General features: G+C 40.9%; 1 protein-coding gene across 3 annotated transcripts in view; it reads right to left on the reverse strand.

Annotated features, from left to right (window-relative positions):
• Positions 1 to 15,660, reverse strand: part of nek6 (NIMA-related kinase 6) — an 88,573-nt gene that overhangs the window by 11,592 nt on the left and 61,321 nt on the right. For all 3 annotated transcript variants that reach the window (XM_061734627.1, XM_061734628.1, XM_061734626.1), the window contains 6 exons: positions 11,797 to 11,937; positions 7,390 to 7,452; positions 6,706 to 6,816; positions 5,945 to 6,053; positions 3,665 to 3,772; positions 3,470 to 3,564 (listed from right to left, as the gene is read on the reverse strand). In XM_061734627.1, the coding sequence (XP_061590611.1) occupies positions 3,470 to 3,564; positions 3,665 to 3,772; positions 5,945 to 6,053; positions 6,706 to 6,816; positions 7,390 to 7,452; positions 11,797 to 11,937 (627 nt within the window). The remainder of the gene's footprint in view (positions 1 to 3,469; positions 3,565 to 3,664; positions 3,773 to 5,944; positions 6,054 to 6,705; positions 6,817 to 7,389; positions 7,453 to 11,796; positions 11,938 to 15,660) is intronic.

Genomic DNA, 15,660 nt, shown 5'->3' on the forward strand with positions numbered 1-15,660 from the left:
TCATCAGGAGAACAACCCTGACAGGGCAGCTGTTCTCAGGTTACTGTTCTAAATATTTCCACGTAAAATTATACAAAAACAAGCTGCCAAACAGAATTTAAAACCACTGGAGTGCAGTTTTGAATGATGCGCTCCATCACACCAGTTTAAATTAAAGTGTCAGGTTCACAGCTCGCCATCGAGTCCCGCAGAGGTGAAACCCAAACATTCATATACGTGTCTCTTCTTTCTCTGTTGTTCATCCTCTCTTTCCTATCACCCTTTTTTGCTCTACCCGGCTGTTCTTCAGCAGGAGGGTCCCCCTTATGATCCAGGTCCTGGTCCAGGTTTCTACCCCCTTATGATCCAGGTCCTGGTCCAGGTTTCTACCCCCTTATGATCCAGGTCCTGGTCCAGGTTTCTACCCCCTTATGATCCAGGTCCTGGTCCAGGTTTCTACCCCCTTATGATCCAGGTCCTGGTCCAGGTTTCTACCCCCTTATGATCCAGGTCCTGGTCCAGGTTTCTACCCCCCTTATGATCCAGGTCCTGGTCTAGGTTTCTCCTTATGATCCAGGTCCTGGTCCAGGTTTCTACCCCCTTATGATCCAGGTCCTGGTCCAGGTTTCTCCTTATGATCCAGGTCCTGGTCCAGGTTTCTACCCCCTTATGATCCAGGTCCTGGTCCAGGTTTCTCCTTATGATCCAGGTCCTGGTCCAGGTTTCTACCCCCTTATGATCCAGGTCCTGGTCCAGGTTTCTCCTTATGATCCAGGTCCTGGTCCAGGTTTCTACCCCCTTATGATCCAGGTCCTGGTCCAGGTTTCTACCCCCTTATGATCCAGGTCCTGGTCCAGGTTTCTACCCCCTTATGATCCAGGTCCTGGTCCAGGTTTCTACCCCCTTAAGATCCAGGTTCTGGTCCAGGTTTCTACCCCCTTATGATCCGTTTCAGTTTTATCTCTGTAGTCATTGATGATAAAACATCAAGTAGCGCTGGTGGCTAATGTGCTCCAATACAGCAGGAATCAGAATTTTATTTTGAACACTGCCAAAACTCAAAATCTTATCAAGACTTTAACTTAAAACTTAACTAAAAATTAAAATTTGCTTGACACAAATGAAAGTTCCATTGAAACACGTGGGAAAAACACCTAACCTTTTAGTGATGTGTGTTATCAGGTGTGATGGCATTTTTAGGTTAGAAATAAGAATATTTCTTGGTAAGATCCTTAGTTTTTTGAGTGAAGGCAGTGAATTTGGTCCAGGGTTTTTAGTTCAGGGTGTGGTTTTCTCAGGACCCAAGTGCAGGAGAGAGAGGGAGGCCAGAGGCAGGAGTTCTCAAAAACAAAAGGATTTAATCCAAAAAAGGCAAAACACAAGGCGCTGCAGAGCAGGATAAACAAAAACCAGGAACAGGGAAAACCGACGAGGAGACATGGAGGGAAGAACCAGTACGGACCGACAGGGAACCAAGGAATGACAAGACAAGATATACTGAAGGGATAACGAGACATGACGAGACACAGGTGCAGACACAATCAGGGCAGATGGGACACAGGCGGGGCAAGACAGAAACTGAAAGTTACACTGGGGGAAGTGTCAAACCCTGACACAGGGTTTTTAAATGCACAGCGATGAACCTACTGGATTATATAATTTAGTTTTAGTAATGGCAATTAACATTTAACATCTTATGTATATTTATAATTACTCTTTAACTAAAAAAAATATTTTTTTTATCCGATTAACCGATAGAATTTTCAGTATAATACTCGAATACTAAAATATTCGATAGCTGCAGCGCTACTCAGCACCCAAGTCAGAGGGCGATTCTTTCTTTTACTAGATTTCAGAAAAATTCCATGTAAACTTGATCGGTCATCAGCGTCAGGGATTGGATGCGTTCGGATCCGCTATTGAACCCTGGCGCTGCGCAAAACCTGAACACTCAGAGCGGAGTAAGCAAAGAGCCCAGTGGGAGGTTTCCAGGGTAGTCTGGGCCCACAGCAGCACAAGGGATTAACTAAACTCATCTCTGAACCCGTGACAGAGAGCATGGGAAGGCCACGTTCCCATACATGTCAGCACAACTGGACCGTGGACTGAATGCACCAAGTAAAAACTGTTGTTTACAAGGCCGGAAGAGATCAACGTTCGGTTGCATTACGGGAACTGTGGGATCAAGGTCTCCATGGACTACAAGTCCGGATGTCTCGGGCTCTCCCAGCTGGATTTTTCTTTTTAAACATCCGCGTTGGCTCAACATGGGAAGTCTTGTCATTAATTGCTCTCATGTATGAGATTCAACAATCAACATCAGCGATGCATGATGTCACAGCCTTCACAGGCTCCTCAAGCTGGCTTCTCCAGCCTTCATGGTGAGGACGTATCTGCTCATATCCGCTACACTGGCTTCCAGTGAGTCAAAGGATAGAGTTTAAAATCTTCCTGCTGGTCTACAAAGAACTGAAGGGTCTTGGACCAGAATACATGCTGGATCTGTTAGTTCCTATGAAGCTCCCAGACCCCTGAGGTTCATCTGGATCTGTTAGTTCCTATGAAGCTCCCAGACCCCTGAGGTTCATCTGGATCTGTTAGTTCCTATGAAGCTCCCAGACCCCTGAGGTTCATCTGGATCTGTTAGTTCCTATGAAGCTCCCAGACCTCTGAGGTTCATCTGGATCTGTTAGTTCCTATGAAGCTCCCAGACCCCTGAGGTTCATCTGGATCTGTTAGTTCCTATGAAGCTCCCAGACCCCTGAGCTTCATCTGGATCTGGTTTGTTGTGGTTCCAGAACCAGAACCAAGCAAGGTGAGGCAGCGTTCAGTTATTCTGCTCCTCACCGGTGGAACAAACTTCCTGTAGACCTGAGGTCTGCTCCAACTGTAGATCCTTTAAATCAGGATAAAAACATTACTGTTTACTGAAGAGTACTCCTAAATTAAATACTTACCTGCTGTAGTCTACTTCCCTTATTTTTTAACAACTTGTTCTTTTTATTATTTTACTTCTTTTCGTATCATTTTATTTCATTTTATTTGTTATTTAAGCATACTCTTAAATTAAATACTTTTTGAAAACTGTGCAAAGTTATGGATAAGCCCTGAATGCAGGCATTGTGACGTAGAATTGTCAAATTGGTTTAATTCACCGTACGAATTGTTACAGATTACTTTTGTAATACTGTATTTGACCCGGTGTTTGTATGTTTAACCGTATAGAAACGCAATTCTTGCCATTGTAAGAATGTGATGAACCTGCTGTACTCTACTGCCCTTACTTTTTAACAACTTGTGCTTTCTATTATTTTACCTCTTTTCTTATCATTTTATTTCATTTTATTTCTTATTTATGTTTTAATTGTGTCTTGCCGCTTTTAATGTTGATGTAAAGCACTTTGAATTACCTTGTGTTGAATTGTGCTATACAAATAACCTTGCCTTGCCTTGCTCTCTTAAGTGTTGCTATCTGAGGACGTGAGCTCACCTCGTACAGGAGACATCCCAGCGACCAGATGTCCGATTTGAAGTTGTATCCATTCTCATGGATCCTCTCTGGTGACATGTAGTAAGGTGTTCCCACTGACGGTCATTAAAAAGAAGAAAAAGACATTGTCTTTGGTCAGGAGCAGACCTGGAAGGTGCACTGATGACGGCGTGCAGGCAAGCGCTCGGCCTTTACCTAAAGAATGTGCTACGGTGGTTTTGGAGCTGAAGAAGCGGCCTAAGCCCAGATCTCCCAGCTTCACCTCCCCGGTGGCTGTGATGAAGACGTTGGCTGGTTTGATATCTAGATCACACATAAACGCAGACATTATTCATTAATAGCATATCTACTCTTATATAGTTATTCAAGTATATTGTTATACCATTGCTGTCTATTGTTCTCTATTATATTGTAGTATTATAGTAAAGTAATGATAATGTAATACCATGCATTATAATTACTTCTATTAGTACATACATACATAGTAGCACAACTTAATGCTGGACGTTTCTTTTCTTTTGTTTGCCTTGATTTTCTTTGATTGTGACTATATTTATATTTGCATATAATTGAGTATTATATATTGAGTATTGAAACTCGTCTTGTTATATGTAAGAATGTTAGATGTAAGAATGTAGTCTGAATGTGTCAGATTCAGGGGTAGGACTCAATTTGTATTCAGTTTTTTTGTACGCTTTTTATCATGCATGTTCAAAATAAAATCTTCAAATGAAATAATCAGCTGTCATTAAAAGCACTGAGCTATGAACGTCACCCAGATCTACTCTCCACAGATAAATCTCAAAGAGATGGGGAAAAAGAACATATGACTGGTTCCGGACTTGCTCGATAGATGGTCCTAAGACAGTTTAAACCTGAACCAAGGTGTAGCAAGCTAGTGCTACGGGGGCCGACCAACAGGATAGAGGACACAGGGTTTAGTGCAGGAACTGTTTTTATTTGCAATCCTTCACTGCAGACACACGTGCACCAACACCTTCACAGCAGAGACCCCTTGCTGCTGTGCAGCCACTCCTTATGAAGGCAGGCAGGGTGGAGAGGTTGATGGGGCCCACCTGTGCCCAATCACCTGAGTGGCTGCTGCTCCACCCTGCCACACAAGGATTAACGTTTGTGATGGAAAATCAACCTCCGGCTGCTGTCGCGTCTCCCTCATGAACAACACCCCGAGGAACTTAAACTCTGATCTCTGACCCGGAGCGGATACCCCACCCTTCTTCAGTCTGGGGACCTGTCAACTACCGATAAGTGATGGCTCTTGAGGCAGAACCGTCGGTGGGATCAGAGATCACAGCGGTCCAACTTTAAGCGTTGAAATATCACCAGAAACTTCCAGATCCCTTGAACGCACCACAAGAGGAGAAATGATTTTTCTTTGAGGAACATTGCTTTTAAAGAGTTTAATGACTGTCCGCCTCACGTTTTTTGTTTGACGAAGCAGATGTTGAAAATAGTTTGGAAAATGTCAAACATTTAAAAAGGAAAATGGTTGTCAGATGTCTGAATGAATCATTTGCAGATCTCCGTCCGCCGCAGGTCAGATGGGGTCAGCTGAGTGGAGCCGGCTGGTAAAAACTCCTGCCAGAGTCTGGACCTCTCCGGCTCTTATGCCGCAACAACCAGTTCATATCATCTAATACCAGGGTCTTCAACCGGGAGGTACTGCAGGGGGTCCTGACACTTAAAGGGGACCTATTATGGAATCTAATCCCTATTTTAAACAGGCCTTGAATGTCTTTTTTTTTTTTTTTTTTCTTTTTCTTTTTTTTGTCTGCACACATATTAATGATTGATACCATGACGGTAGAAACCAAAAGTATATATATGTGCATTATTACTATATTTAATATATATACATATATATACGCATACATATGCGTACACATACATAAATATACACATACAAACCCAGTGATTTTTTTTTTTTTTTTGGTGTGGGGGGGGGGGGGGGGGGGGGGGGGGGGTGGCGGGGGGTGACGACATCCACTGCCAATCCAGGAAGCAGGAACACACGGAAACACACGTCAAGCACTGGAAATCTGCAACAAAAAACCACAAACAAAACACGAAACCGGCACGGAGCCAACCAAAACAATAACAGCAATCGACCTAAATCGATAGGTTTCTTCCCTCCTAAAGGGGAGTTTTTCCTTGCCACTGTTTGGCTTAAGGTTTTTCTCCCACTAGGGGAGTTTTTTACCTGCCATTGTTTATGTAATAACTGCTCGGGGGTCATGTTCTGGGTATGGGTCTCTATAAAGCGTCTAGAGACAACTCTGTTGTATTAGACGCTATATAAATAAAATTGAATTGAATTGAACATTACATCTGGACCTCACTCATCTCTAAACCCAGTTCAAGTTCAGTTTAACTGTTTATGTATACGTTCATGCAAATGTCACTGATATTATTGTAAGTTCAAAAAAAAGGGTGGATCTGTGTGCATTTGTTTACCGCGATGCATCACTCTGCGCGAGTGCATGTGCTCCAGGGCGCTGCAGAGCTGGACAAAATACTTCCAGACTGTTCTTTCTGGGATGAGTCGCCTCTTCTTCTTGAAGTACTAAAGGCAGAAAAGGAAGAGGCGGTGAAGAGTTGGACCGCTCTACAGAAAGGTGTCAGTGACTCTGCTCTAATTTACCACAAAATGTAATTTCATCTTAATTTAAGTTAGACAACGAAAATATTGATAAGCTGCATCACCCAGCGTCTACTGATCATTTCCATATCAATTACTCTTGATTGTATGTTTGATTGTATGATATATATTTGTGTGACATGGTTCTTATGAACAAAAATACAATTCAAAATGCTGCTATAAGCCACACCTCCAAACTCGTGTCACTAATTAAACTGTAGGTGTACAAATTACTGGTACCAATTAACTTTTGTTAACGTAATTAGTCCGTGGGTTCATTTACTTTTATATCCAGTGTTGTGAATATTTCATGGTTTTGTTCAATAAAAGGATGAAAAACATCAAATTTTATGTATGTTTTATCAGCTTAAGAACATCGTGTCGGTTATTGTGAGAATTTGATAAAGATCAGATTACTTTTTGTGGGAAATTAATGGAAAAAAAGCTAGTCCAAGGATTTCTCTTGCAAGTATTTGTATACATGTACTTTAATTCCTTCAAAAGGTACATCTTGCTTGAGTTTTGGCCTCTTTTCTGTGCTATTGGAGCTCCATAAAGTTTATCAGAAGCTTCTCACCATGATCATCTGGGACAGATCTCCAGCGTCTGCCAGCTCCAGAACAATGTTGAGCTCGCTGTCTTCAATGAAAGAGTCAATGTACTTGATTACATTGGGATGATTCAGCTGCTGCGGTGGACCAACCAGACAAAACACTTCATTATAGATCTACACATGGCTGAAAACCAGCTGAACGTATTTATTCATGTTAGAAACGGTGTGTAAAAAGCTAGACAAGAAATTAAAGACACGGACTTGTCTGGATAACATCTTCAGCTGCTTTTTAAAAAGGAATCAATGCCATCAGTGTATGAAGGTAGACTATTTATTTATATATTTTTTTTTAATTAATTTATTTATTTTTTATTTTATTTTTTATTATTTTTATTTATTATCCAATCAAAACAAATGTTGCTTCAATCAAAAAAAAAAAGTTAAATTATAAAAGCCTTCACTTCAATTGAAGAAAAAACAGGCTTCAAACTTGACACATTAAAAAAAAGAAAAAGATAAGTAAAAAGATAAAATAAGAATTCCAAGCTCTGTTTTTCTCTCATCCAAGGGTCCCTGGGCTAAAAAAGGTTGAAGACCCCTGATGTAAAGAAAGGCTAGATGGCAGACGGAGGTCTAGAAGATCAGGGTAGACGGCTTCTGTGTGGGTCCGTCACGTAAATCTGAAACAGAGGCTTTGGTTGATTTTACCTTCAGCAGGTCGATTTCTTTGATGCAGTCCTGACGAGCCTTCGCATCCAGCATCTCAAAGATCTGCAACAACCATATAATGTATTCCTCTGTGAAGTCAGAAAAACACCTCTAATGAAATATGTCAAATCAGCCTCAAGTCAACGCATTACCAGGTCAAAAAATAAATAAAAGGACAGCGGCCTGGACTGAACTATGCAAAGCGGTGAGATTCCTGTAGCGATGGTGCTTCCACAGCTTCCACTGCTTAATTACTTCTTGTTCTCTAAATAACAAATCCCATCACGCGGTTCCACAAAAAGATATTCCCCCGGTTCAAACAGGGTCAAATTATTGGTAGAGGGACTACTAAAGCTAAGTCAGACCTGTGGTGGCAGTATGATGGTCTGGGGTCGTTTTATAACGATCAGCAAACAGCAAACCTGTGTAACTTGAATAAACCTGAAGATTCTTCTCCATTAAATTTTATATTTATATCTCGTAAACTTTTCTCTTCCCTGGTAGTTAGTTAGTTAGTTAGTTAGTTAGTTAGTTAGTTAGTTAGTTAGTTAGTTAGTTAGTTTGTCCACAAGTGGAGATTTGTCTTTTGTCTCATAATACAAAAATAACAGTAACATGACACATCAACATTTTTTAATTCATTTTTCCAAGATTTTCATAATTAATGAAGTGAGGGCAATTGGCCTAAAATCATTAGGCTGTTTAGGGTTTGGTAGCAGATTGGCTATAGTTGCCACTTTACGCTGCACTGCAAAAACTAAAAATCTTAACAAGAATATTTCTCTTATTTCTAGTTAAAATGTCTCATCTTAGTCAAACAAAATCTCATTACACTTAAAACAAGACTCATCACTGGAAAAAACAACAATTTTCACCTGTTTCAAGTAGATTTTCACTTAAAATAAGTAGAAAAATCTGCCAGTGGAACAAGATTTTTGTTAGTTAGTTAATGTATTTTTCCACAAGTGGAGATTTGTCTTTTGTCTCATAATACAAAAACAACAGTAACATGACACATCAACAAACACTTAACATTTACACGCAAAACATCTTAGTGGCAAAAAAGCCACAAATATGTTCTGGTTATCCTTTGGTAACAGTACCGTCTCCTGAGGGAAGTATTTAAACTCTAAGGGCCCGATTTACTAAGATCCTAAATAAAGAGTACTAAATTGCGTGTGCACTGAAAAAGTTTGCGCGTGCTGTTGTTGCGTGGTTTGCGGGTGATCAACTAAGATTGCGTGCGCAATTGATAACAGGTGCAAACAGCAGTATTTAAATGAGGTGTTGCGTGTCTTAAGGTTTGCGAGCGCAAACTTTGCGCCATGGAGAGTGGATGGAAAGCACAGTCACAAGCGCAAAATGAAATTGAACGAGTTGGAGTTAGAGATATTAGTGGAAGAGGCAAATAAACACATTCATGAACTACAGCAAAGAAATTAAAACATTACCAAAAGAAACGCAATATCGGAGAAAACCTACGATAGAATAAATGCAGTTGGTAACACAAAAAACGGAAAAACGTCTGGTTTTTCATATTTCAATTTTAGGCACAGATCAAAAATACGAAATAGAAAAACGGGCCACAGGACTGAATTTGATTTTAATATTGAATTGGTCGGGTTTGCGTGACCCGGCGGTGCTCGGCATGATCTGAGGAGAAAAAGACAATCAGACACAGAGCTGGAGAGCGCTTTGATTCATCTATTTATGAGTTAAGTTTTTATTCAGATGTCCACAGTATATTGCAAATATTATATATTATATAGCAAACACTGACAGTAAATGTGTGACAGACGGGACCATCATATGGCCGTCGATTTAACGCAGAACCATAATTCAGGCAAAGCTGCAGTCTCTGCGCTGATCCTGACACAGCGGGTCGGAGCGGATTTGGTCATGATGTTTAACCTGTGTTTTGTGATTAATAAGCACGGGTTTTAATTAAATGTAATTTACGAAGGATGATTTCACGTTCAATAAGATAAGTACCGTAGATGACCAAATAGTCGCCCGCGCGCAAATACGCGGCTGTGCTGTAATAGCCGCCGGGGGTCCGAGCCCATTTGGCATAATAAACGCCGGTTCAATTAAACACCCGGGCGACTAGCGGTAATAACCTGGTAATAACACTGTATTTGCATTGTATTGTGTACAGTATCGTTCATACTGCTCTGATCAGCTCCGTGTGTCGCCGTTACACAGACAAACTGTCTTTGTATATCAGAGCATGTGAGCGGAGTGAAGCGGCGAGGGGATTCTTTATTATTTTTAATTTTATTTTTTTATATATTAAACTCCCAAAATATCTCTACCGTTTCTGATTGGGTGTGTGCACTGCGAATCATTTTTAGACACAACAAAGAACGCGTACCGCAAAAGTTGTGTCTCGGTGGAGGAACCACGGCGTCCAGCAAAATGAGAAGAGAAAAAAGAGTTCAGCAGACAGCGCACACACTGAAGGCTGATTTATGGTTCCGCGTTACACCAACGCAGAGCCTACGGTGCAGGGTACGCCGTAAGGCTGATTTATGGTTCCGCGTTAAAATAACGCAGAGCCTACGGCGTAGGGGACGTGGCGACCCGCACCATAGCCTACGTGGAAATGCGCTCTTTTTTTGCTATTAAAACATGATTTGTAATGTGAATTTGCAAAACTTAAACTACAAATAATAGTTTTTGACGTAACATCAGAGATTGTGCATGCTCTCTGTGAAAGGATGAGTCAAATCGGGTCGCAGCTGCTTCAGCTGTGATTCCCTCACAAGGAGCGACCAGGATTTCAAACACGCTTGATTTTCTTGCGAGCTCACGATTTGTGATCGGGAGCTCGTCGTGAGGTGTTGTGTTGTGTACAGTGTGTACAATTTTAGTTCCAGTGGTACTATGGTGATCTCATATGTTCTTTGTAAGTAATGGTCTGGTGCTGCTCATTGCAAAAATAAATTGTAGCCTGGTAAAAATACCCGCCTGGTTCTTATAAACGCCTGGGGTCCAAGTGGATTTAGCATATTAAACGCCCGGGCTACTAAATGGTCATCTACGGTAATCAATAAAATACAAAGTTTGGCACAAAGGCTTGGCCTGCTTGTGTGCGAGTGGAGGGGGGCACAATAAGAGAAGGTGGCAAGATATAAGGCGGAGAACTAAAGAAAAAGTGGCCTTTAATAAAACTTGTGCAACCATTTTTAAAATAGCATGCAGCAGAATAAAGACTCTCTCTCTGCGTATTCTTTGATTTTGGATGTCGCATCCTTGCCACAATAACAGCAGCAGCAGATTAGCACCTTCCTTTCGAACGTATTAAATACAGACGCAATCACAATACGCGCAATTACTTTCAGGCTTGGTAAATCTCATTGCGCGTGGTAAATGGAGCAATTTGCATCTTCCCCTCCCAGTATTTAGGATTTCTGCCGGGTACGCCCCATATTGATTATTCATCAGGGCAAAAGTACTAAATGGATTGCGTGTGCAATTTTGCGCATTTGAGAGACGCAGTCCTCTTTGCACGCTGTTAGTAGATCAGCTCGCATATTGGTTTGCGGGTGCTGTCAAGTTTGCACACGTTTTTACGCACGCAAACCTTTAGTAAATCGGGCCCTAAAGCTGCAGAGTGGGTGAGTAGGATCATTTACTATCCCAGCAGCTTTTTTCCCAATCACTTCCTTCGTTTCTCTGTGTCTTCCCTATTATTTTTGAGGCTATAGCTTCACTATTCTTTGTAGCTTGCATCTATTTTTTGTGGTAAGGTTGCCGTACCACATGTTAAAGGTTCAGATTCCCTCTATGAGGTTCTTATAAAGTCTCCATAATCTGCTGCTCACACTAAAAGAGTTGAGCTTGAGTAGTAAATGTAGCCGTTGATTACAAGATTTAAAGATGTGGTCAGTGTTGTTATTAAAGTTAAGATTGCTGTCAATAAAGGTACCTATACATATTTAAAGTCTCTTACTACCAGATGCACATCGCAAGAGCGCAGTCCCACGAGGACTGTCCTCCAGAGACTAGACCTTAATGTCCCACTCAGAATCTCAGAGAGATGCTGAGGAAGACTAAATCCAGGTCTCACATTCTCAATCATCAGGTCAAAATCTTCTGGTCTCATAAAACTATTGAAGCAATGCCGTGGTGAATGTGGTCGAAGCTGAATCTAAATATTATTGTGGGATAGTTTGGCCACAAGAGAGCACCGACTTGTTTCACTCTGTAAAATCTGTAGCACGTTACATGTTGCAATAGTAGATGCAATTGTCTGAGAATGTGATGAATGTTTGTCATTCCCACTGATCCGAGCAGGGATCTTTGGTATCTTTACAAGTCCACCTCTGAGTTTAGAAATGAACAAGCATCAAAGTATTCAGCTGCTCTGAAGTCCCAGCAGGCACTGCAGGCAGGGTACGATACCTGGACTTTTTTGAGTGCAACTTGCTGCCCATCCAGCAGATACGTGGCTTTATACACTTCACTGAACTGCCCCCGGCCGATCTTCTTTTCAATGCGAAAGTTTCCCATGGTGCAGCAGTACTTGGAGCTCAGTCCGTTTATCTGTACAATAAACATAACGAAATATGTTAAAAACAGCAGCGCGCACATGAACCGCACCAATCAAATCTTATCCTGGTACCAGCAGATCAAAATACACAGTTTTGATTGATGACTTGGGAATAAAAGGAAGAAATAACTTCATCATCCAGATCAGGGGTCGGCAACCCAAAATGTTGAAAGAGCCGTATTTGACCAAAAACACAAAAAACAAATATGTCTGCATCCGCAAAAAACTAAGAGTCTTGGCTTAGAATGAAGACAACACATGCTGCATGTAGCTATATTAGTTATATACACTTTTTTCATTATGCACTTTGAGAAAAAAATTGAAATGTAGAGAAAAAAGTTGAAATTTCAAGAAAAAAGTTGAAATGTTGAGAAAAAAGTTGAAATGTCATTATTAATGTTGAAGTACAATATTGAAAAAATAGTCAAAATGTTGAGAAAAAAGTCGAAATGTCGAGATTAAAAAGGAAAGGAAAAAGGAAGAAAAAAAGAAAAAAAAGGAAAAAAAGAAGAAAAAAAAGAGAAAAAGAAGAAAAAAGAGAGAAAAAAAATCAGAAAAAAAGGTCAAACATTTTTGAAAAAGCTCACAAAGTATTTGGATCATGATGAGGTAAACAATATTATATGAATGTTCAGGGATGTGTCAGATTTGTAAAAAGAGCCGTCAGGACACTGGAATGACAACAACATCAGAGAAGTGTTGCCTGTTCATGCCCGGGGAATGTTGATGCAGTCGTGACACGGGGAGAAACATCGAGCTTCAGTGACGTTCACAGCTCCAGCGGCGGGAGAGGACAGACTTTCATGTCGTTTGGCCGAGACGAGCACCGTGGGAGTGGGAGTGGGTCAGGAAGTCTTACAGCCAGGTCTGACAGCAGTTACATAATAATTACAGCTTCTTTTTCCCACAAAAAATTGTTTTATCCGCTTAATTTTATTACACACACCAATTCATTATTCTTCAATTTCTAAAGTAATCAGATTTTTTGACATAGTGGAATTCCAAACAGCACAATTCATGTATAAAGCTAGGAACAACTTATTACCATATCACTTACAGGAAAGGTTTTATGACAGAGAGGGGAGGTATAAGGGGTACTCTACATTTTAGGACTTGTAGAACAGGAACAACAATGAAAAGATTTTGTATATCAGTCAGTGGAGTTAAACTATGGAACAGAATAGATTCGGAATTTAAACAATGTCCAAACAAGTTTAAAAAACAAATTGGGCAGAATTTTTGCTCTAAATTTGACAATAGATCTAGAGGTACGGCCATATTGATAAAGAGAGGGATCCCTTTTGTTCCTACTTCAGTGATTGCAGATAATAACGGCGGATACGTGATAGTTTCTGGTAATCTTTTTGGCTCGCAGGTGGTGTTGGCTAATGTCTATGGTCCCAACTGGGACGATCCACAGTTTTTCTCTCGTTTTATAGCAAAGTTACCAGACCTCCACACTCATTACCTGATCCAGGCCGGAGACTGGAACCTTGTTCAACATCCAGACTTAGATAAATCCAGACCTAGACCCGGCTGTACAACTTCCAAATCCGGTAAGGTTGTTTTATCATTGATTGATGCGTATAAACTTTCAGATCCTTGGAGGCTGGCTAATCCCACCACTAAACAATACTCATATTTTTGTCATGTCCATCGTTCCTTCAGCCGTATCGATTTCTATCTCCTTGATAGTGGCTCTCTCCCATTTGTCACAAATTGTCAATATCACAATATAGTAATCTCTGATCATAGCCCAGTCCAGCTGGATATGTGTTTTCCCAACAGCGTAGCACCCCAGCGCACCTGGCGACTAAATCCTCTATTACTGTCCAGTGATAGTTTCATGAAATTTCTCAACGGTCACATTGATACTTATTTAGAGATTAATTCCACACCAGGTATGTCTTCTACTATTATTTGGGAATCTCTCAAAGCTTATTTAAGAGGACAAATTATTTCTTATTCGGCTTTCGAAAAAAAGACACGAACCAAACGTATTACAGAACTGACCACTAAATTAGCTGATGTGGACAAAAAATATTCTGTTGACCCCGATCCTGAATTATATAAAGAACGTCTACTGCTACAAGCGGAATTTGATAACCTGTCTATAAAACATACTGAACTTCTATTTAAGTCTAAGCAGAAGTTTTATGAACATGGTGATAAGTCGAGTAAACTCCTTGCCCACCAACTTAAGCAGGCAGCAACAGACAGAACTATTCCAGAAATTCGTACAACATCAGGAGAGACCTCCACAAATCCTAAAATCATTAATGATCAGTTCAGACAGTTTTATAGTGATCTCTATACATCAGAGTCCAATCTTGATACTTCGGAAATCAATGATTTCCTAGACAAAATTAACATTCCAGTAATTGAGCCGTCGGCTCGGGCTAATATTGATGCTGCCATATCACCAGAGGAAATCACTCAAGCCATAAACTCTATGCACAGCGGCAAAGCAGCGGGGCCGGACGGTTTCCCCATAGAATTTTATAAAGCCTTCTCCGCAAAGTTAACTCCCATACTAGGTTCAGTATACAAAGAAGCATTTGTAGCCAGGAGGTTGCCAGAGACGATGACACAAGCTACTATTGCAGTTTTACCTAAAAAGGGCAGAGACCCCCTGGACTGCGGTGCTTATCGGCCCATAAGTATTCTCTGTTGTGATTATAAAATTCTCACTAAGATTCTCTCTCATCGGCTTGACACAGTGATCCCTAAGATTATTGCACCTGATCAGACTGGTTTTGTGCCTGGTAGACAATCTTTTTATAACATGCGTCGGCTTTTCAACTTACTTTACTCTTCTCAGTCCACCCAGTGGCCAGAAGCGATACTGTCGCTCGATGCGGAGAAGGCCTTCGATCGTATTGAGTGTAGCTACCTTCTAACGGTCTTAGAAAAGTTGGGATTTGGCCCATCGTTTATCAATTCTTTATACGGCTCCTAAGGCTGCAGTTTTGACCAACTCTATATGTTCAGATTACTTTGGCCTTCAGCTTTCGGTCCGCTAGGGTTGTAGTCTCCCTCCATATTTATTTGATATCGCTATTGAGCCTTTAGCTATAACACTCAGAGAGGATGATAGAATAGCTGGCATTGAGAGGGGGGGCTCGTTACACAAGGCCTCGCTTTACGCAGACGACCTGCTCATATACATATCAAATCCAATTCAATCTATCCCTCCGCTCATTGACACACTTACTCATTTCGGTATGCTCTCGGGCTATAAATTGAATTTTTCTAAAAGTCTTTTTTTCCAATTAACCAGCTGGCCTTGGATCTTACTTATACTGACCTCCCGTTTAAATTGGAACTTCATTCATTTACTTACCTGGGAATCTCTGTTACTCGATCCTATAAGGATCTGTATGAGCATAACTTTAAGAAGCTTCTAGACCGCACAAAACTGGATCTTGAGAGATGGGCTTCATTGCCCATCTCATTAGCAGGCAGGGTCAACTCAATTAAAATGACAGTCTTGCCTCGTTTTTTGTATCTATTCCAAATGAATCCCTTATTCTTAACTAAAACCTTCTTCCGGGATCTTAATAGCTGTATCACCACTTTTATTTGGAATAAAGCCCGGCCACCTGCCAGAAGAGCTCTTTTAGAATTGCCAAGAGCAGCAGGTGGCATGGGGTTGCCTAATTTCATGTTTTATTACTGGTCGGCGAATATTACAAAAGTGAGTTATTGGGTTGCGG

The sequence above is a fragment of the Cololabis saira genome, chromosome 11 (genome assembly GCF_033807715.1).
Source record: "Cololabis saira isolate AMF1-May2022 chromosome 11, fColSai1.1, whole genome shotgun sequence".
Taxonomy (NCBI): domain Eukaryota; kingdom Metazoa; phylum Chordata; class Actinopteri; order Beloniformes; family Belonidae; genus Cololabis; species Cololabis saira.